Source organism: Paroedura picta, chromosome 5, assembly GCF_049243985.1.
Source record: "Paroedura picta isolate Pp20150507F chromosome 5, Ppicta_v3.0, whole genome shotgun sequence".
Lineage (NCBI taxonomy): Eukaryota > Metazoa > Chordata > Lepidosauria > Squamata > Gekkonidae > Paroedura > Paroedura picta.
The window spans coordinates 127940197-127962142 of record NC_135373.1 but is presented as its reverse complement, the minus strand read 5'-3'; the positions used below and the strand labels follow the sequence as shown (position 1 = coordinate 127962142).

Sequence of the window (21946 nt, the reverse complement as noted above, 5' to 3'; positions counted from 1 at the left end):
ACCAGAACGCCCGGAGGACGCGCCCATTGGCCCGGGCGGGGCGAAGGGGCGGGCGGAGCGGAGCGCCGGGCCCCGCCCCGCCCGTCAGGCGAGTCGGCGACGGAGCGGGCGGGGCGTCGCGCTGTGATGACGTGAGGGCGGCGGGAAAGACGAACGGCCGGCGGCGCTGAGGCGGCCATGGCGGGCCCGGAGGAGGCGGAGTCGCGCTTCCTGCCCTTCCTGCAGCCCATCCGCGACCTCACCAAGAACTGGGAGGTGGACGTGGCCGCCCAGCTGGGCGAGTACCTCGAGGAGGTGAGCGGAGGCCCCGGCCTCCCGCCGCGCCCGGGAGATCTCCCGGAATGGGGCCCGGGAGGAGGAGGAGGAGGAGGAGGAGGAGGAGGAGGAGGAGGAGGCAGGGAGGGGGCGAGGCGAGCAGCTCCCTGAACGCGGGTCGGGGGGAAGAGTGACCCTGAGAGTGGCAGGCAAGGCAGGGCAGGGACCCTGGGATGCTTTTTTGGAGGAGGAGGAGGAGGAGGAGGAGGAGGCATCACCGGGACGTGGAATCGGGGCCACGGTGTGTGTGGGGGGGGCAGCTGTCAGTTTCCTGAGCCAGGAGGCCCCTTCCGACTCTACGATGCTGTCATTCTAATGACTGCTGGCCATGGTGGCCGAGGAGATCCTCCCCAGTCCGAGGCAGTCAACCTCTGGATCCGACAGCCAGGAGGCAGCATCAGGGGAAGGCCCTTCTGCCCTGGGGCTGGCCCTGCAGGGGAACTGGCTGGCCTGGAGGGACCCTCCCTGGCCTGACCCAGCAGGGCTTTTCTTCCATCTATTCATATCAGAGGAAGATTTTGGCCTCTGTTGCTGGACCCCCACAGGGGCTGGTTGGCCATTGAGTGAGATGGGAGGCTGGGCTGGATGGACCCCTGGTCTGATCTAGCAAGCGGTTTCTTTTATTATGGGAGCCACCCCCAGGATTGGGTTGGGGGCAGAGATCCTTTTTACCTCGCCCTTTCAGACTTAGACACTTTTTTTGGTCTTCTGATCACTTTTCCATTTTGTCTACACGGGCGTTCTGATTTCTACATTTTTGTTACAGCTTGGAAACTCAAATACTGAATGTGATGTGAATATTTCCTGCATTGTGTAGGGGGTTGGACTAGATGATCCTTGAGTCCCTTTCTGGGTACCATGTTTTTGGGAAGATGCAGAAACATAGGAGTGGACTCCAAGGAGGACTAGGAAGATGGTTGGGGGTCTAGAAAACAAATCCTAAGAGGAGGGGCTGAAAGAGCAGAGCTGAAAGAAGTCCGCCTGGCATCAGGGAGGGTCTTCTCGGTCCTGGCCCCCACTTGGTGGAATGAGCTGAGATCAGGGCCCTGACGGAGCCAAAGGAGTTCCGCAGGGCCTGCAAAAGGGAGCTCCTCCACCAGGCATTTGGCTGGGGCCAGGCACAACCAATCGACATTAGCAAGCCCCCTGCCCCCCCCCCCCCAAATCCACCAAGACCCCTGGACCTGTTGTATTATTATTGTTAAATGTTATACAGTTACTTGTTACTATCAGTTAATAATATTAATGTTATAATTAGTTATATGTAATTTTTTCTGTATAGTTTCTTCAGTTCCATGTAAACCGCCCTGAGGCTTCTGGGAGGGTGGCATATAAATGTGAAAAATAAACAAACAAAGTGAAGGTGAGGCAAACACCCACACATCTGTCTCTGGACCAGGGTGAATATTAGTTTTATGCTACTTCAAAGGCCAAGACTTGGTCAGATGATCTGAGGTCACACGAGGGCAGATTTATAGGGGGAGGTCAGCAGACGCTTCCGAACAGTAAGAGCCATATGAGAATGAAAGCTTCAGGGACCCAATACGGCCAGTCACCTGTCGGTTATAGCCTAGTTTGGATTTCCTGCACTGAGCAGAAGGTTGGGCGATCTCTAAGTTCCCTTCCGATTCCTCGGGCTCTGTGGCTTTGCATTGTGTCCCTCATTGCTCTGCTCTGTCGCTCTTCCTCCGCAGCTTGAGCAGATATGCATTTCGTTTGACGGGGGCAAAACCACCATGAACTTCATAGAGGCGGCACTGCTGATCCAAGGCTCGGCCTGCATCTACAGCAAGAAGGTGAGGAGGGCTGTCAGGGCAAACCTGGGGCAGGGCAGAGCAGGAGGAAGCTGGACATAATTTCTCTCTCCTTGGCGGGGAGAAGCGGAAGCCATGCATTGAGGGGGAGAGGACATGGGCTTCTCCAAGCAGCACGGCTTCTGAGAACTGAGATGGGTCTGAGTTAGTAGAAAGGAGCAAGAGGCCAGGGGCAGCTTAAAGGCAAACATTTATCGCAGGGGATGAGTTTCTACAGAGACAGCGAGAATGTGAGTCCATCTGTCATATCTTGGGGAGTGGAGTGATTTCAGATGCTGGATGACAAATGCCAGGTGTGATTGGGTGAGGGGTGATACGCAGAGGGGTCATAGGTGTGGAGAAATCAGCGTTGGTAATGAGACAGAAAACCAATGTCTCAGTTCAGTCCAGGAGGATTGCATTGCCTTGAACTTCATTATCTGTTGCACTTCAGCAGCCTCTTTTTCTAATCTTCCTTTGAAATCCCAGCTTGGTGTAGTTGTTAAGAGCGGCGTCTTTTGATCTGGTGAGCCGAGTTTGGTCCCGCACTCCCCCACATGGAGCCAGCTGGGTGATCTTGGGCTTGCTACAGCACTGATAGAGCTGTTCTGACGAGCAGTGATATCAGGGCTCTCTCAGCCTCACCCACCCCACAGGGTGTCTGTTGTGGGGAGAGGAATGGGAAGGCGACTGGAAGCCGCTTTGAGACTCTGAGCAGTGAAAAGCGGGGTAGAAAAGCTAGCTCTTGCTCTTTTTCTTTGTTAGAGAACTGCTGCGCTTAGATCAACCACAAAACATCATGGAAGGTTAAATGTTTCCCGGTTGGTTTTCAAATGTTGTGGTTTCTAATGTCCGTGTATTTTGTTTTCCATTCCATAAGGACTGGCCTGTTTGTCCCCTGGAGCGGGTGGCAGGGCCTTGCTGATTAATCCTGTGATTAATCCCATCAGAGGATCAGTGGGAGTGTTGCAAGTAAATAAATAGGAAGGGCCAGAGGATATCGTGGGTTGGTCGTAGCATGATCCAGCAAATAGAAACCTCAGGGGATTTCCTTTTGTGTTGTCAATGTTCATTCCAAGAAGGGATGTTTAACTGGGTCCTGCCCCTCATGCTCAGTTTAGGACTTGAACAAACAGAGATTTGAAGGCCCCGAAAGACTGTGGTTTTTTTCAAATTAAGGACAGAAAGTGGCAGAAATGTGTCTCCCATTGAAATAAATACACAGACATTTCATAGAATCATGGGAGGGCCCATACAGGCCATCTAGTCCAACCCCCTGCTCAACGCAGGACCCCTGCAGAGGGGTTTGTGGAGGGTGCATTCCTTCGGGATGGTGTCCTTTGGGATCGTGTCCCTTCCTAGCGCCAAGTCCCGTTGCTTTTTTCTCTCTCTCAGGTGGAGTACCTGTACTCTTTGGTTTACCAGGCCCTTGACTGCATCTCCAATAAGAAGTGAGTTAAGCCTTTTCTTCCATGCTGGGGGTGGGGGTGACACGAAGGAACTACCACTTCCTGACCCACCTTGAGCTCTTTCAGACTTTTCCCAGGCGAGTCTGAAAGTTGCTCTAGTGGATTCACAGTCTTCAATGGCAGACTGGGTTGTTCCCTCCTTTGCATTTAGGAAAACATGCTTGTCATTTGCCACGTGCTTTAGACACGCAATACCTTTTTAGCCCTTCTGTCCATCTGCTCTGTCTCCAACCTGGACTGGGCTACCTGGCAGGCCATGCCTCCCGACCGCTCACCCTTTTGTTGCTGAACTTAGTGTGGACGCCTGATTGGCTTAGCCCACTGCAGGCAGAACTCCTGAGCTTAGGTGATCCACCAGCCTCAGCCTTCCTGGTAGAATCATAAAAGTTGGGACCTCCAAGGCCACCTTGAGGCTGATCCTGCATTGAACAAGTGGTTGGACTAGGTGGCCTGTATGGCCCCTTCCAACTCTAGGATTCAATCTAGTCCAACCCCTTGCAGAATGGAGAAAATTCACATCTACCTGCCCTCTTGCAGTGACCCCCATTCCATGCCCAGATGATGCCCCCCCCAACCAGAATCCCCAGCCAGTCTGGCCTTCTGACCCCAGAGTGGCAATTAGCCTTACAGGCTTGCACCATCTCTGTTAAAGCTTCCAGGTATGTTTCTTCTTCTGAGGCTTGAAAATGCCAATTTTGAGTAATGATTGACGCCCAATTTTATTGGTGATTAGCTTACTCTTCTCACTCATTCCCCACAGAGGGCCACTTTCTCCCCCCCCCCCAAAAAAAGAAAGCTCTGCTAAAGCAAAGTTCATTTCTCTTCCTATTCTGTCCCCTGCCCCTTCCCTTAGGCGGGAGAAGCAGCCAGCCTCTGTGGGAGAAGATGGAGCGGATAAGGATGTCAGCGCTGGTCCAGAATCCGAAGAGGAGAGGGTGAGATTGCCTTTCTTGCCCCTTAATGCAGGCAGAACTGTTTTCTTTTCTAAGATTTACTGGCAAAATTTATATCCCCCCTTTAGGCCCTGACAAGGGCCACCAAGTTGCCTAACAATTTGAAACACGCATAATAAAAACCACATTTTCAAACCATTAAAATCGCCCTCCCAACACAAATCATTAAAACAATTTTAAAACACTGTTCAAGTGCACAAAGAGCATAAAACAGCAGTTGCTTAAGAAAGAGAGATGAGAGGGATGTCCAGCCACTCTTAATAAGCAAACGCTGTCGAAGAAAATCTTTTTATTGAAGGAAGTGGCGAACAGAGAACAAGGGGCCTCCTTGCTAGGACTAAAGAGCAAGCTTACAAGCATAATTTTGATGTTTGCCCTGAGACCCCTCCCGCCCAATTTGAAAACAGGTGCGCTGAATAAAACAGCAGGCACAAAAGTTTCCCATGCAAAGTGTGCTCTGGAACATAGACACTACGAAGCCTTCCCAATCGATGCATAGACAAGGTCAGCGCAATGAAAAACATTTTGGGGGGAAAGAGGCCTGCTAATCCCTCGGGACTCTGGCCTGTGGGAAAATACTGGGCAGCGAAAGCATTCTAACATGTCAAGATAGGAAAGGAACGGCAGGAGCAGGGAAATAGGTAACATGTGAACTTTGCACGACTCATGGCAAGACCGTGGGAGGAGGTAATCAGTAACACGTGAAGAGGGCCTTGACAAGGGAATGCCAAAGACAGGGCAAGAGTGGAAGACAGCAGCAGAAGGCGACAGGCGAATTTCCCTGGGGGGGGGGGGACTCCAGAGCTTTAGTACCAGGACCAAGAAGGCCCTCTCCCATGGGCCTCTCACCTAATCTCAGGAGAGCCTCTGACGGTAACCCCAGTCAAGTGGGAGTGCCCCCTGGCACAGAAGCAGATGCCCCCCTGGTCTCTGAATAGTGCAACGCCACCCTTAATGGGGAAGAGAAGTCTTTTGCCTATGGCCCATGGACGTTAGCAAAGCCTGGGGGCTGGATCCGTCCCACGGGAGCTTTGACTCGGCCCCTGTGCTTCCGGCGCAAGAGCATCTGCTGAGGCTGAGGCACAGGCAAGGGGGCTGCTTCTCCCAAATGTCACAGAACAGCTCGAACAAAGAGTAGCTGAGTTTGCGGGGAGGGGCTCAAAGCTGATGGGTGGGCTGCAAACAGCACGGGGAGACCGACTGTTGTGCGGCTTGGGGCTGGTTTGCCGATTCAGTGTCATTTTGCTGTCTTCCTTGTTCCCGTTGTCAGTCGCCTTGAGTGATGTCAGCCACTTAGAAATTTAAACCGTGCAGGAACACCCGCGAAGGAACCTGATACTCAATCAGAACCTGGAACCCATCAAAGTCAGTGTTGTCTACCCAGACTGGTAGTGACTCTCCAGGCTCTCACTTGGAGGTCTTTCCCGTCCCCTCCTGCCTGGTCCTTCTAACTGGAGATGCCGGGGATTGAACCTGGGACCTTCTGCCTGCCAAGCAGAGTCTCTGCCACTGAGCCAGGGTCTTTCCCATCCCCTCCTGCCTGGTCCTTTTAGCTGGAGATGCCGGGGAGTGAACCTGAGACCTTCTGCAGGCCAAGCAGAGGCTCTGCCACTGAGCCAGGCTCTCAGGTCAAGGCCTTTCCCATCCCCTCCTGCCTGGTCCTTTTAACTGGAGATGCTGTCAGGGATTGAACCTGGGGCCTTCTGCCTGCCAAGCAGAGGCTCTGCCACTGGGCCAGGGTCTCAGGTTTCTTTCCCATCCCCTCCTGCCTGGTCCTTTTCACTGGAGATCCTGCCGGGGATTGAACCGGGGACCTTCTGCAGGCCAAGCAGGTGCTCTGCCACTGAGCCAGGGTCTCAGGTCATGGTCTTTCCCATCTCCTCCTGCCTGGTCCTTTTCATTGGAGAAGCCGTGGATTGAACCTGGGACCTTCTGCATGCCCAGCAGAGGCTGTGCCACTGAGGTCTTTCCCATCCCCTCTTTCCTGGTCCTTCTAACTGGAGATGCTGTCAGGGATTGAACCTGGGACCTTCTGCCTGCCCAGCAGAGGCTTTGCCACTGAGCCAGGGTCTCGGGCCAAGGTCTTTCCCATCCCCTCCTGCCTGATCCTTTAACTGGAGATGCTGTCAGGGATTGAACCTGGAGCCTTCTGCCTGCCAAACAGAGGCTCTGCCAATGAGTTCAGCAGTGGAATAGGCTGCCTAAGGAGGTGGTGAGCTCCCCCTCACTTGCAGTCTTCAAGCAAAGGTTGGATGCACACTTTTCTTGGGTGCTTTAGGATGCCTTGGGCTGATCCTGCGTTGAGCAGGGGGTTGGACTAGATGGCTTGTATGGCTCCTTCCAACTCTATGATTCTATGAGCCATGGAGGAGAAGGAGTTCATGGCAGTAATCAGGATCTTCAAGGGCTCTGCCTACCATGAGGAGCTTGGCTGTAGTATGTGCATGAAAGAAGTCCAGGAGCTGCTTCTGGTTGTAGAGGCCTATGTGAAACTGCTGCGTGATGCCAGACCACGTCCTCCAGTGTCCTGGGGCAGTTTTAACATGATGACTGGCTCTGGGAATCCGGCAGGTTGGAAATCTAAATGCATCCCAAGGGCTGGGCTTTCATAGTCTCTCTGCTCCCAGTGCAGTTTTGTAGGTGTGCTCTCCGTGCTTCCCGACGAGGGGTGGGGAGTCTTCCTTCCCCTTGTCAGAACCACTCTTCTTCTCTCCTCGCTGCAGTTCCTGTCTTTGGATGACATTCAGGAGAGCAGCAGAGCCAGCACGGACCTGAGGGAGAACCACCAGCACAGAGTAAGTGGTTCCTGCTAAGGGAAGCCAACCCTCCAGGTGGGACCTGGGGATCCCCTGGAATCATGGCGACAGAGATCAGGATCCAGGTGACAGAGATCAGGATCCCCTGGAGAAAACGGCTGCTTGGGAGGGGGACTCCCTCGCATTATACCCCACGGAAGTCCCTCCCTCCCCCAGATCCCTCCCACTCCTAGCTCCACCCCCAAAGTCTCCAGGTCTTTCCCAACCCAGAGTTGGCAACCCGATCCCCACACCCAGCCTCCCTCAGAGCTGCTGCTCTCACATGGGATTTCTGAGCTGGGTGTTGGATGAGAGGGGCAGGGATTTGGGGAGAGGCCTGTTGACTCCCAGATTCAGGCAACAAGACTCAGCTGGGACAGGTTTTGGGGAACGGGAGGGTACATGGTTTCCATTTCCTACAGACTTTCAGTGGAAGCCATAATTCAAAACATTGTTATGCAGCCTCTCCTCAGGGTCCCCACGGTGGCGAATGCTAAAAAAAATAATAAAATAAAATCATGGAGACAGATCAAGAAGTGTCAACATGTTTATCTGTAGCACCTGAAAGAGCCAGAGCCCTTTAAAGACTAAGAATGTTTGTCGGAGGGCAGGAGCTTCCCTGAGCTGCTGCTCCCTTCTTCAGACACAGGCTAGAATGCGATTCCATTTCTCCTGTCACAAGGTTGGTGGATTTCCATTCCGTACGGCTAAATGTGGCGCCTTCCAGGGGGAAAGGTCAAAATGGGTAACTGTGCTAGTCTGTCTGCGGCGCGAGAGGAGATCAAGAATCCAGCAGCCCCTTAAATCATTCCAGATTTTCTAGTTGCAACAAAAATCTGCTAAAGTGGATTGCACAAAGAGAGTCTGCAGCATTTGGGTGTTGTCCTTATAACACAAGGCTCATGGATTTCTTTGTGGCTAAGGGTGCCTCCCATGGAGATACATCAAGGTGGGTGGCCAGGTGGGTCTGTATGTAGCAGCAGAAAAGAGCAGGAATTCCAGTAGCTCCTTCAAAACTTACAACATATGTGGCTGGGTGGGAACTTTCATGGGATACTGGGATCTGAGGAAGTGCACAGTGGCTTAGGAAAGCTCCTCCCCTGGCACAAATGTTGCTAGCTTTGCAGGAGCTACTGGACTCTTTTTTCCTACTGTAAATAAAAACATTTGAACAGTTAAGTGCATTTAAAAGGAGAAAGGAATTCCGTAGAACACACGCTTGCACCAACAGAGCTGAGGAGGAGGGCAGCTGACTATTATGGGAAGTCTGCCAAACAATACAACACATTCCTCACCTGCTGGTGAAAGACTTTGATAGAAGGGTACCGGCACACCCAGCCAGGTCTGTTTAGTCAGCAGCACACCTTTCCCTGCCCGAGATCTTTGGGAACCTGGCTGAGCCGTTCCTTGGCTAGAGGAGTGCGTAGCTGAGAGGTTACACTTGAACCAGTACTGTTCTATGTGTAGTTTGAACCCATTACTGTGGGTCTTCTCCTCTGCCGCCAACAGGAGCCTTTCCCTGCCCTCCTCCCAAGTGACCGCCTTTCAAATACTTCAAGAGAGCCATCCTGTCCCCTCAACCTCCTCTTCTCCAGGCTGAACACTCCCCTCAGCCTTTCCTTATAGGGCTGTAGCTGGATGTCTCACCAGCTTTCCCACTTTCCGTGGCTGAAGAGGGTTCCATGATGAGGTTCCCCTGTGGCCTCAGCTGGGAAGGGCTGAGTCTGCAGCTGGGTAGATTTCCCACCCACCCACCCCCTACCCTGCCAGCCCTGAGCTCTCTCACCCCAGCCGTGCTGTCCTTGTTTCTCCAGGCGGTGAGTGTCGTCCCCTTGACTCCAATGGCCCTGGTGCCCCCAGAGGAGGCAGATAAGAAGGACAACCCCCTATTTAGGTAAGCATCTCTCCTGGAGCCAGTGAATTACAAGCAGCAGCTGTGCACACACTTCCTAATACAACGCTACAATCTCTGTATTTGCCTCATTTTTTGTATAAACTGTGGTCTCTGTTTAACAATCAGTACTATGTATTTGAACATAAGTACTGATCCACATGTACAATATCAGAGAGGCAACCCATAAATGCTCTTTTTCGAAACGTTCTTCATCAGCAGGAGTAATTTCCGAATGCAACAACAGCTCTTTGTGGGGAGAAACCTCGACTGGCTCCAAAGTGTCTCCGTGTGGCCAAAATCTCTATAATGCAGCATACATGCTTGCAAGGTTGAGGGTCGTTCACCCCCCCCCCCCATAAACTCTCAGTCTCGTTGAAAGAGAATGGGGTTGCTCAGCTCTTCCAGTCCTTCCTTCTTGACTTGCTGAGCTTCCATAGACAAAGTGTCTGTGTTGAAGAGTTAATTATCTCCTAGATTCAAATGAGTAGCTGTGTTGGTCTGAAGTAGCACAATAAAATCAGACTCCAGTCAGGCACCTTTAAGACCAACAAAGATTTATTCAAGGTGTGAGCTTTCGAGTGTAGGCACTCTTCGTCAGACTAAGAACTCCTTTCATGACCGTGGGAATATATAGCAAAAATTAATTCTGTTACATTACTAAACTGTGTCACACATCCAAATACAGCCAATGACAATTCTTTGCCAATCAATCCCCTTGAAATTCAGTTGTTGTTCACACAAACATGGGAGAAATAAAACTTTCTGGGAAAGTGATCAAAGGCTTCCACATCACCCTATGTTGCTTGCCCCATCTGTTCCCATGCGGGTGTGAAACATTCTTACAATTAACTTGTCATGTAAGGAGTTCTTAGTCTGGGGAAGAGGGCTTGCACTCGAAAGCTCCCGCCCTGAATAAATCTTGGTTGGTCTTAAAGGGGCCTGACTGGACTCTGATTTAATTATCTCCTGTTTTACAACTCCCCAATTGTGTGCTTCAAAATATTGAAAAGAACCCCCCCCCCCACTCCATTTGGTGAATGCGAAGGTCTCTCCTACCAAGTGTCTGTTTTGAGTTCCTCCATTAGGAATACAAAGTTGAGCTATAAAACAATATTTAAAAATTACAACAAATATTGATTAAAGTGCACCAATGTAATGTTAAAAACAAAGTAAAAAATATACAGATCTGACTGCACACGAACAGACCAAATGCATTTCGACCCTCCTGGGTCTTCCTCAGTGGTCAATAATATTAAAGAATGCGCTTTTATCTAAAACCAATTCTGAAGTTTAGCTGGGTGGTCAAGGGAAATTTGGTGTCGCCCCAACCAATACTGGTCTAGTGTTTCTTTTTGGAGCCCACCTTCTAAGATATGTAATGTCTAGGACCACCACTCTCTGCGGTTGTCTTATTCTGCACAGAGGGTGCATCTCGTGTGTCAGAAAACTGAGAGAGCCCTGCCTTGGATGGCCCAGGCTAGCCCAGAATCAGAAGCTAAGTGGCGTGGGGGGGGGGGGGTGGTTAGTCTTTAGGTGGGAGACCTCCAGGCCCCTGAGGCAGAGCCAGGCTGACCCCCCTGAACAGCTCTTGCCTTGAAAACGCTCCAGGGGTCACCGTAAGTCAGCTGTAACTTGGCTGCCAAACTAAATTCCTGCTGGTTATTTGGAAAAACAACCAGAAAGATCCTTTTAAGAGAGGTGTGCATGAAAACCATTAAGATTATATTTGCAGGTCGATTTATCTTTATGGTGGATGTGGATGGGGGCGTGAGGTTCTTGCATTTTATTCTGTTTGCCTCTGGCTGCAGCGACAGAGTCTTCCGAATGTTTCTCGCCTGCCGTGTTCCCCTGGCTGAGCCCCCGCTTGTTCCCTTGCAGCCGGAAAGGGGAGATCCTGGCGAGCCGGAAGGACTTCACAATGAACACGTGCACCCCCCACGCCAACGGGGCCTTCATGGTAGAGCTGGCGCAACTTTCGCCCACCCGGTGCCCATCAGGGAGGAACGGGCAATGGGACGGTGGCAACTCTGTGGGTACGGATGATCCAGAGCAGCCTCCGTCATGGCGGGAGGCCAGCTCACCAGCGGTAGGACCCGGTTGGCATGAGAAATCAGAGTACAGTTTGGAGGCCTGCCGGACTGCGTCCAAGTGGGCCCCTCCAGCCCAGCCCCCTGTATCCGACAGGGCTGGCAGACACCAGCAGGGGACAAGCAGCTGCCTGAAGCGTGACCCGGAAATGGGTTGGGGATGTGAAGCCAAGCGGGGGATTATTAAAACCGCTTGCATGCCTTTGGGGTCACACATCCGTGCTGCCCGAACTGGCATGGATGGAAACGGAGTCCTCAAGAAGGGCATGCAGGAGCTGGCCTCAGTGCAGCCATCCCTCAACGTGCCAGGCCTTAGAAGCTGCCCTGAAGTCCCCGCCTCGCAGGGAGGCAGGCGGACTGGACACTGGCGATTCCGAAGGCTGTCCCACATCCCTGCTGCCCTGGATGAGTCCGGTGGCAGAGTTCTGGGGGACTGCCAGATTCTGTGCGTGGACGGACGGCGGGAGTGTGCGCATGCATGCCTCGGACGCTGTTCCCTCCCTCTTGCGCCCTCCTGCAGGAGCCCAGCCCCTCGCCCCAGTGCCTGAATGCGTCCCCTCGGAGGCCAGCCCAGGTCAGACGGCCGTTCTTGCCCTGAACTTCTCTGGGGAAGGAGGTGAGCTTGCGGCTGCTGGGGGTCTCCGGCGAGGTGGGAGGGGGCCACACCAACAGTCCTCTGTGGCCTATTGATGTCTTCTTATTATAGAATTATATAATTCTCCTGTAATGACAGCCTCCTTGGTTTTCTCAGTTTCAGAAGGTAGCCATGGTGGCTTGCAGTAGAAAGGCAGGATTCAAGCCCGTAGAGAACCACAAGATTTTGGGGGTAGATTCAGGCGGGTCTCTGTGCTGGTCTGAAGCTTTAAGCTGGATATGCTCCTCCTCCATAACCGGACCCAGAGGGTAGCGGTGGGGGATGAGTTCTCACACTCCTACAGACTCCCTTGTGGGGTCCCTGAGGGTGCAGTCCTCTCCCCCACACTATTTAACATCTTTATGCGCCCTCTGGCCCAGCTGGTACGTGGATTTGGGCTGTGCTGTCATCAATATGCTCTATCTCCTCATGGATGGCCGCCCGGACCCCCCTCCCCCCGAACCATTCACCAGATGTTTGGGAGCAGTGACTTAATGGCTTGAGCAGAGTCGCCTGAAACTCAACCCCTCCAAGATGGAGGTCCGGTGGCTGGGGGGAAGGGGGGCGGATCAGGAAGCGCAACCATCATTCCTGGCAGGGACGCCACTTACGACCGTGTCCCAGTTCAGGAATCTGAGTGTGACCATCGACGCCTCCCTAACTATAGAGGCGCAGGTCAACAAGGTAGCCAGACAGGCATTTCACCACCTTCGCCAAGCCCGGCTACTAGCGCCCTACCTGACCACGGTGATCCATGCGACGGTCACCTCCAGAATAGATTTCTGTAACTCGCTCAGGCCTCAAGCGAACTTCCAGGCTGAGCACCGGGGAGGTCATGCTGTGGCTCTCCAGATGTCCAGGGATGGGAATTGTAGTCCCTGGACACCTGGAGAACCGCAGTGTGGAGACCTCTAGGCCAAGGGTGTATGATAGTCGTCCCCCCCCCCCAGCAAGTGGATGGCTGCAAGGCAGGACAGTACTTTTGCTCTGTGTTCCACCCCCCCCCCCGCAAAAGCAGAGGCAGCAAGACCTGAGGGAGGCTGTGATGACGACAACGTAGACGGCAGCGACTTCTTGCTGGATGTCGCCGATGGAGGCCCAGAGACTCCCGTGACAGCCGCAGAGCACGTCCTGCATCAAGCGGTGTGTGGGGCCGGGAGACCCAGTTTGGGTGACCCCTTCCCCGTGGGGATTCTGGCTCTCTCGCTCCCCTGTGTGAGGGGGGGGCCCTGACAGCCCTGCTCCTGTCTTGCAGAGCGTCCCCCAAAAGAAAGGCTACGTGTTGCGGGAGAGGCCTCCTGCCCCAGAAGCCAGCGCTCCCCTCAAGGTAAGGGGGGGGGTGTGTGAGTGCTCCCCCCTGCGGGTAAACAGCCGTGCCCCCGGGCACATTTCTTCGGAAGCAGAACAAACTTTGAGTCCTGGGGTATCTTTAAGACCAACCCAGGTTTATTCCAGGTGGGAGCTTTCGTGGGCACGCACACGAAATCCAGTTCAGAAAATTCAGGCGACTCACCTGGATTTACTCCCTGTGTGTATCAGAGCTGATGAGGACACAGGTTTGGACACTCCTGATCTTCAGAGAGTTCACCAAGTTGTAAGCACCTTTCGACCTGCTTGGCTCATCGAGCCTGTTGACTCCCAGGGCTGCCAACCTCCAGGTGGGGGACGGAGATCTCATGAGTAGGGAGGTGCGCTTCAGTTCGGCCGCCTCGGTGATCACCGAAGTCCAAGGCAGCTCGTAGGAGGCCAGCGCCATGGCGCACCTGGCCAAGTCGAAGAACACCTCCCTGCTCGTGAAATCACCATTGATTCCCGGACAACCTAAGATCAGTCCTTCTGTAGAAAGTGGCTGCAGGGGGGGTGACTGTGTGGCGTTACACCCTGCTGAAGTCTCTCTGGGCCTTACTGCTCCTCGTGGAGAGAAACTGGAGCAGGTTCCCAGCCCCCCTCTTACCATCATGGCCCGTGTTTGGCCTGAGGCTCAGGACTGTGTTTTTCACTTCTTACATCTTGAATAACTCTGTTTGTGTGCACTGGAGCACTGGCATTGTGATCTGGTGTTCCTTCTTGGTCTCCTGGTTGCCCAGTCTTGTCTTGGGCTTGCCAGGGGGTGGTCTTTGCTCCTTGCCAGTCCAGCATTCGTGTCCACTCCCTGATGGGGTCTCTCTTTCTTGGCCAGGAGATGCTGGACCCCTGGCGCAGCCTGGACCCCTTCAGCTCCTCGGATGAGAAGCCCCTGAAGAAAGGTAAGTCCAGGCAGGCAGGATGGCGCTGGGGGACTCTTCCCGACCCCCATTTCACCCTCCCGGCATGCAAAGGGGGAACAGCCAGCCACTGGCCTAGGACATTGCGGAGGGGCAAGGAAACTGCTCCAGGCCCAGCTTCCTGAACATCAAACACACTTGAAGCTGCCTCATGCTGAATCAGGCTCCTAGGTCATCCAAGTCAGGCTGGCAGCAGCTCTCTTGAGTTCTCAGGCAGAGGGCTCGCACATCACCGACTCCCAGGGATTGAACCCGGGACTTTCTGCAGGCCAAGCAGGTGCACTGTGCTTGAGCCACGGCCCAGCCACAGCTCTGCCACCGTCTGAAGCAGGGGCCATCCATGGCGCTTTTGCCAGAGCGAAAGATGGCTCGTGCCTGGCCGGACTCTGACCTGAGCCCCTGGTCACCCGGAGACAGCAGAGGGCGATGAGGGAGACGAGAGCTGCCCGGCCTTTGGGGAAAGGGGGTGGGGCAGGATTCTCGGGGGAGTGCCATGGACTGGCCACCTCGCAGGAGCTTCTCTCCTTCCTCTCCCCAGGGAAGCCGTTCTCCGTGCCCCGGAGCCTCGATGGCCTGCCGGGCACCAAGCGGAAGAGGAGGATGTCCAGCAAGCTGCAGGAGTTCAGCAAGTGGTTCTCGGCCACTGGTGGGCGCCGTGGGGCCCTCGCCTCGCCTCTTGTGCCCCAGAGCTGGGGGTGGGAGTGGGGCAGGATCCAGCTCTGCTTTTGTCGGCAAAGCTTGTCAAGAGCCAATGCGCTTCTTGATCGGCAGCCCCAGGGCTCCACCTGGAAAGGGGACTCCTGTGACCCCCGGGAGGGGGGGGGGGTCTAAGAAGGAGCCAAAGGGATAGTGGGAGCGGGGGGGGGGCTGCCTTTTTCTAAACACACTTGCTTTGTTTCCTCAGAGCACGACAGAGCCGGCAACCGGAAGAGCAAGAGGAAAGGGCCGACGTTTGCGGGTGAGGGGGTGAGGTTGGCGGGATGCAGGCATTCGGGCCCGGGAGGGGGGCGTGGGAGGGGGGCTGGCTAGCTGCCTGCCTGCCTCTCTTCTGGTGCTGCTCTGGAGCACCACTTCCAGACAACCTTATTTCAGGCTAACATGAAACAACCAGACCTGGAGGCTGCAGGCTGGACCATCAGAGAGGCTGAGCCCCGGGGTGTGTCGGCCCTTGCGGGTGCAGTTGTGTGTGTGCTGCTGCAGAGGGACCTGATTCTCAGGCTGGCTGGCTTTCTTTCCGCACAGATCTGGAGATCCTCTACTGGAAGCACGTGAAGGAATGCCTGGCTGCCCAGAGGAAGCTGCAGAGGCGACTGGTACTGGCGGCGAGGGGAGGCGGGCTAGCTGGGGAGCCCCTCCCCTTCCTGGCTGGGCAGGGGAGCAAAAGACAGCGGCTCTCCCAGGGGCGGAGGGGGTGCTCTGCGGAAGAGCCTCTGCTTGGCAGGCGGAAGGTTCCCCGTTCAGCCCCCGGCATCTCCTGTTAAAAGGAAGGAGTAGGAGGCGACAGGGACGGCCTCTGCTGAGACCCTGGGAAGCTGCTGCCGCCCCTCTCTCTGGGCCCCAGTCTTGGAGGCGAGGTGGGCAGCTGCCACAGATGGATTTCCCCCCACTGGCCCCTTCTCTGTTGGGACTCTGTCTCCTGGCTGTGCATGTGGAATCCAGCCCAGAGTTTGGGTACCCAGAGTCCAACTTGGGATCGTTTCCGCATTTTACTTTTTAAAAATGTTCCGTGGTCTTTCATTCTGTTTTCTCCCCTCCAGCAAGGGCCGCTGCTGGCCCCACTACAAGAGGAGCTGCCCCCTGAGGAGGAGGAGGAGGAGGAGGAGCCGGATCCCCAGGAGGAGGAGCGGGAAGAGGGTGGAGCAGAAGGTGCTTCCCTTGTGCTCGCTGAACCCTGAGCTGAGACGCGGAGTGTCTGCGGTGTCTGGGTGTCTGCGGAGTCCCTGGGCCTCCATATGTACCCCTGCCCTGAAAGCTCTCTCCCCAAATCAGAATGTCTCTTTTCTTTTACCCCTCCATGCCCCTTGTTTTTTTCCGGCCTTGGTTTGCTGCCGATGACCCTGTTAACCTGATCCCTGGGGGAGAAACATGGCTGCTTCTCGGCCAGTGATTCCCCAAAGCCGAGCCCAGTGGGGCACCGTGGCCCTGTGGCCGCCCTCTACGTGCAGATCTAGGGAGGCGAGCTGAAACGACAGTCCTTCCAAGGGGGCAAAGGGTCCAAGGCAGTGGGGAGCCGAGCACCAGCTGCCCGTGAAGGGGGGATCAGAGAAGGCAGGGGGAGGCCCGGTCCTTCATGGCCCTGCTTCATAGACTGTCGGGGCCCCCACCATGATGGATGAGATGGTTCAAAGCAGGAGGAGCCGGTGGGGTGGGCAGGAGAGGCACCTAACCTGGCAGATCAGGCCGTAGCTCTCGTTGGGTGGGTGGGCGAGACATCGGCTGCGTTTGGAGAAAGAATGCATACGTGAGGGAGACTCTCAAGAGGGGTCTGCTGTTTTGCATTTTCATACAAATCTTGGGGGGGGGGGCTTTGATTGACCTGCAGTCATTGAGCTCAGACATCTCCCCAAAGGGCTTCTTTTTTGGAATCAGTCTTGACCAAAGTCTGTCTCTGTCCACAGATGATTTTGTGGACCACGAGGACCTCCCTCCGCTGGGGGGCGCAGAGGAGGAGGAGCTGCCCGAGGCTGTGATAGGTACTGGCTGTCAGCTGGAGAGCTGCTTATGGGAGGAGGCAGCGTGCCAGCCCACCCGACTGCCAAGGGGGGCTCAGCCTCTCTGCCTGAGGGGCAGCACCCTGGGTCAGGAGCGGTGCCGCGGGAGTCTTCGACTTCTGGGCGCTGGCAATCCCAACCAGCCCCGCCCACAACACGTTCAGCCTCCATTGCTGGCCAACGAGGAGGATCCTGTCGATCCCTGGCCTGTGCAGCCTGCGGGGCTTTCCTCCAGCGCAGGGGTCTGCCTGCGGGTGATAAGGCCGGCCCCGGCACCAGGGAAGGCAAAACAGACCTGCGGGCTCCGCCCCAAGGGCAGCCGTGTGCCGCTTAGAGGCGTTGCTCTTTTGGAGGGGGGAGGGTGAGCTGGAAGGAGAAAACAATTTCAGGTATTTAAAGTATTGTTATCCTGCTTTTATACCCCATTTTTATTATTATGGTAGACTATATTTCAGAGATGGCCACCTCTGGCTTTCCAGATGTCCGTGGACTACAATTACCATGAGCCCCTGTCAACCCGGTGCTAGTATAGCAGGAGGGGCCTAACTGTGGCTCTCCAGATGTCTGTGGTCTACAATGACCATAAGCCTCAAAGCAGATTAGGAGCTGGCATAGAAGCCACAAGGCTGGCCCTCCCAGCCCACAGGGGCACGTTCTGGCCGCGGGACTGAGGATGACCTGCAGACAGATCAGCTCTCGCTGCCAGGGCGTGACCCAAGAGCCAGCGTTATCTGGCGGGGGGCCACAGGCGCCTTCCCTGCCTGCCTCAGACCAGCCCTGCCACTTTGGGCATGTTCCTCTCTTGTAATCCCAGCTCTGCCCGTGTGGCTGTTTCAAGAGGCCTGCTGATTTCTGCCTTTGCCGACAGGTCTCAGCGAAGCCCCCGACTGCCTGAGCTATGAGGAACTGGTCCGGAAGAATGTGGTATGTATCCTGCCCCTCCCATAGGTCAAGTGGGCATGGTTCAGGGGTGGCCCCACTTTGGCTCGCCAGATGTCCATGGACTACAATGACCATGAGCCCCTGCTCTGCTCTGGCTGGCCACCTTTCCAGGCATCTCCTCAGCTGTGCTGGGGACGAGAGGGAGGGAGGCAGAGTTTCCTCCATCTCCTAAACCGAAGGGGTCCCCTTTCTCTTTTCATCCCCCCCCCCCCCAGGACCTCTTCATAGCCCATTCCCAGAAGTACGCTCGAGAGACGATGCTGTCCCGGCGCGTCCGGGATTGGGAGGAGAAGATGGGGCCGCAGCTGGAGGAGCAGGTGACGGGGGTCACGGCGGGGGCTGCGGAAGGAGGCGGGTGTGTGTGTGTGTGTGTGTGTAGTGGCGGCAGCATCTGACCAGCGTCTCCCACTCAGCAGGAAGCGCAGGGGCCCTTTGACATCCACAGCTACGGGGACCGCTTGGTGTCCCGCCTGGGCCAGGTGGGCGAGTGGCGTTCCTTTGCCAGCCTGGTGGCCGGGGAGCCCGCCTTCGAGGTCTGTCGCTGCCTGCTGGCCTCCCTGCAGCTTGTGAGTAGAAGAACCGAAAAAGGGCCCAGGAAGGCGGGGCAGCTAGGCTGCGGGGAGGGGAGGGGTGGTGCCCACTCAGGAGGTCCCTCTGACCGCAGAACAGAGTTTCATTCAAGAGGTGAGCTTCTGTGTACCTGCACACTCACTCAAGGCTCCCCTGAGCAATCTGAAAGGCCGTCCCTTGGAGGGGGCAGGGAAGCGTTTCTGTCGGCAGCAGAGGATGGAAACCCCAGGAATGGGTTGAACTACATGGAGACCCCACCAACCAGCTAGATATCGGGGGAGGGGGGGTATTCACAGTGAGTCTAGTTCAGCAGTGGAAGGGGCCGCCTAAGGAGGTGGGGAGCCCCCCCCACTGGCCGTCTTCAAGCAAAGGTTGGATACACACTTTTCCTGGATGCTTTAGGATGCTTTGGGCTGATCCTGCGTTGAGCAGGGGGTGGGACTGGATGGCCTTTATGGCCCCTTCCCACTCTAGGATTCTAGGAGTCCAGTTCAGCAGTGGAAGAGGCTGCCTAAGGAGGTGGGGAGCTCCCCCTCACTGGCAGTCTTCAAGCAGCGGCTGGACAGATCCTTCTCCTGGATGCTGGAGGCTGATCCTGCATTGAGCAGGGGGTGGGACTAGATGGCCTCCATGGCCCCTTCCCACTCTGGGATTCTATCATTTATTTGCCGTAACTGCCATGGCTAGCGGCTTGGACAAACTGTGGTGTTCCCCCCCCCACCACCACTTTCTAGTGCTGGTAACTTTGTCAGCCTTGTTGTTTCTGTTGCCTTCAGGCCAACGACTACACCGTGGAGGTTTCCCAGCAGCCTGGCCTGGAGGAGTCCGTGGACACCGTGGCCTTGTGCCTGCTGACCCAGGCGAGGGCCCACCAGCGCTTCCAGACCTACACAGCCCCCTCCCTCACACAGCAGTGACCTCTGCTCCCCCCTCCCGCCGTGTAATTATGCCTGCCCTCTTTGTACAGCCCCTCCTCTCCCTTTGCTGCCTCCTCTCTGCTGCTCCCGGGGTCCTTGGGCAAGCCCCTCTCCGCCGTTCTCTGCTGCAACAAATGGCGTGTTCTGGACTGTCGCTGACTTGCCCTTTGGCCTCCTGGGCCCACCAAGAAGACCCTGCCTCCCCTCCCCACGAGAAGGAGGAAGACCAGGGCGTCTCCCACCCTCCTCCGGCCTTCCTGCAGGCCCTGGGGGCAGAGGGACCGGGGCTGTGCTTTCCGTCTGGCCAGAAGGGTGGTGGGAGCCCTGCTGGGCCAATTCTGCAACGAGGAATGGGAAAGGAGGCAGGGAAAGGACTTGCAAGGAGTTTCTTTCAGCTTCTTCACAGGAATCGGATCCGGATTGTGACCTTTGCAGTCGCGGAATGGCAGTCTCGTGCCTGGCCCTGGGCACGGCCAGGAACTGGGAAGGAGCGGGGTGCGGCTGCACTGGGAAAGAACTTGCCACTTGGGTCTGGATCTGGGTGTTCCCTTAAAGGTCCATCTGAGCCCCACAGTGGCCCCGCAGAGGGATTTGGCTCCTGGTGCTGCAGCCTGCAGCCTCGCCTAGCTTTGGTGTTCATTCCCACCGCTGATGCCACTAACTGCCCCCACACCAGGAGGAGGCGGGCGTCTGTCCCCCCAGTTTGTGATCCACGGAGGGAGGTACGCTGCCTGCATTTTTTCAATCTGTCCCAGCTGCTCTTAGGCGTGGCGGGGGGAGAGGGGGAGGCCAATTGCAGGAAAATGTCACCACCTGGCAACGGAGGGGCCTGCATCCGTCCCTTGGCCTGCTGCACAGGGCTTCTCCACCCCCCGCCAGGGTGTTGTCCCGAGGGAGCCACTTGAGGCAGGAGCTGCGGGTGTCCTGCAAAAGGGCCAGAGATGGGCGGCTTGAGGGAAGAGCCCCTCAGGTTTTCGGTTTTGTCCAGTAGGAGATTTGGGGCACGAGTGAAAAAAATAAAACCTTATAAAGGATATGTGAAAGGCTTATTTAGGAAAACCTTTTCACACTGGCAATATGCAGCCTGATGATGAAGTCGGACAAGTTTTTCAGGTTCTCCAATGGAAAAAGTTAATTTCGGGAACCACTGGAGTGGGAAAACTCCCCTCCCTTAATTATTAATAAATAATAAATGGATTAATTAAATGAAATACAAGATTTTTACTCATAAGTACACCGGAAGAGTCCTGCTAGGTCAGAGCAGTGAGGGTCCATCTAGTCTGGTCCCTGCGTGAGACAGGATGCATAATCGGTTCCCCGGGTGATCCAGCAAGGACACGGAGGCCGAGGTCTTCGTAAGAAAAATATGAGGAGCCCTGCTGGGTCATCTAGTCCAGCCTCCTGTCTCATACAGAGGCCAACTGGTTCCTCTAGAGCAGGGGTAGTCAAACTGCGGCCCTCCAGATGTCCATGGACTACAATTCCCAGAAGCCCCTGCCAGCATTCGCTGGCAGGGGCTTCTGAGAATTGTAGTCCATGGTCATCTGCAGGGCCGCAGTTTGACTACCCCTGCTCTAGAGGCCCAACAGCAGGGCAGAGAGGCCGAGGCCTTCCTAACATCAGAAGAGCCCTGCAGGATCAGTCCATCTCTCATACAATATAGTATTTAAAAGTTTTATGCAAGACAGTCTATATCATTAGATAATTCCTATGCGTGCTTGAGACCCACCACTCAAGATTTCTTCCCAGTGCAAATGTCTTTGGCTATGGTGTTGAATATGTTATTAAAAAGGACAGTATCTTATGACATTTAAGTCCATATTTATATGTGCCAATTGGCCTTTTGTGTCTTGATGTGTGCCGCTATCCAAATATACGTCCTTGTTCACAACACTGTTTGTTTTTTTCATTGTTTCTCAAAATGGGGAGGAGGGGAGGAGAAGACCAGAGAGGGATGTGCTGCGGTAGCATCGGGCACTGAAGTTAGTACAGGGGCCTTTTTTTCTTCTTTTTTTTTTTTTTGAGGGAGGATGAAAACATGCCAAAGAGTTCAAGCTCATACTCCGAACGACATTCTAGCTGTGTTGGCCTGAACTAGCGGAGCAAAGCTGTGAGTCCAGGGGCCCCTCGAAGACGGGCAGAGATTTGTTCTGCACATGTGCTCATGTATGCACTCAGATGCACCCAAGCTCATAGCCGGAATGAAAGCCACTGATGCCACTGGGCACCAACCAAGCTCTGGGTCTTTGCTAAGTCAGTTGAAGGGATCCCGGTTTTGAACATTTACGTTTTTCTCCCGGGGGGTGGGTGGGAAGGAGAAGCTGGCTTCTTAACTCACAGAATAGGGGCGTTCTGTATCCTGAGCCCCCCAATTTGCTCAGCAGGGAGCTGGGATTGCCCATTTCAATCCTTGCCTACCGCCCTGGAGTAAAAGGAGTTTCCACCCTGCCCCCCAGCCAACCGCCTTCAGGAACCCCAGCCGTGGGGAAGAGCTGTCTCCCACATTCGGCCTTAACGTTCTCTGTCTTGTGCCTACAGGTTAAGGGAGAGAACAGGATTTCTGGGGAAGCTGCAAGCCCCTCCGTCCTACAGCTGGTGGGGC

General features: G+C 55.1%; 1 protein-coding gene across 3 annotated transcripts; it reads left to right on the top strand.

Moving 5' to 3' along the window:
- Window positions 1-6: 6 nt before the first annotated feature.
- On the top strand, window positions 7-21235 carry NCAPH2 (non-SMC condensin II complex subunit H2). Of its 3 annotated transcripts, none has more exons than XM_077340531.1 (20): window positions 7-294; window positions 2010-2111; window positions 3504-3559; window positions 4431-4512; window positions 7254-7325; window positions 9140-9219; window positions 11098-11252; window positions 11827-11922; window positions 12965-13083; window positions 13196-13267; window positions 14120-14186; window positions 14743-14850; window positions 15109-15162; window positions 15447-15517; window positions 15962-16070; window positions 16823-16897; window positions 17784-17839; window positions 18073-18174; window positions 18274-18423; window positions 19204-21235. In XM_077340531.1, the coding sequence occupies exons 1-20, from the start codon at window positions 178-180 to the stop codon at window positions 19342-19344; spliced, it is 1884 nt and encodes a 627-aa protein (XP_077196646.1). In that variant the 5' UTR covers window positions 7-177; the 3' UTR covers window positions 19345-21235. The 3 variants fall into 3 exon arrangements, with proteins under 3 accessions (XP_077196646.1, XP_077196645.1, XP_077196644.1); XM_077340530.1 differs by having other exon boundaries at window positions 12959-13083; XM_077340529.1 differs by having other exon boundaries at window positions 8-294; window positions 12956-13083.
- The last annotated feature ends 711 nt before the right edge of the window (window positions 21236-21946 follow it).

Excerpts from the sequence above, each read along its gene's own strand:
- NCAPH2 (XM_077340529.1), top strand. The coding sequence starts at position 178 with ATGGCGGGCCCGGAGGAGGCGGAGTCGCGCTTCCTGCCCTTCCTGCAG. Across the intron at positions 13,268-14,119 it reads AAGCCAGCGCTCCCCTCAAG|GAGATGCTGGACCCCTGGCG; the intron begins GTAAGGGGGGGG and ends TTTCTTGGCCAG. Across the intron at positions 16,071-16,822 it reads GGAAGAGGGTGGAGCAGAAG|ATGATTTTGTGGACCACGAG; the intron begins GTGCTTCCCTTG and ends CTCTGTCCACAG.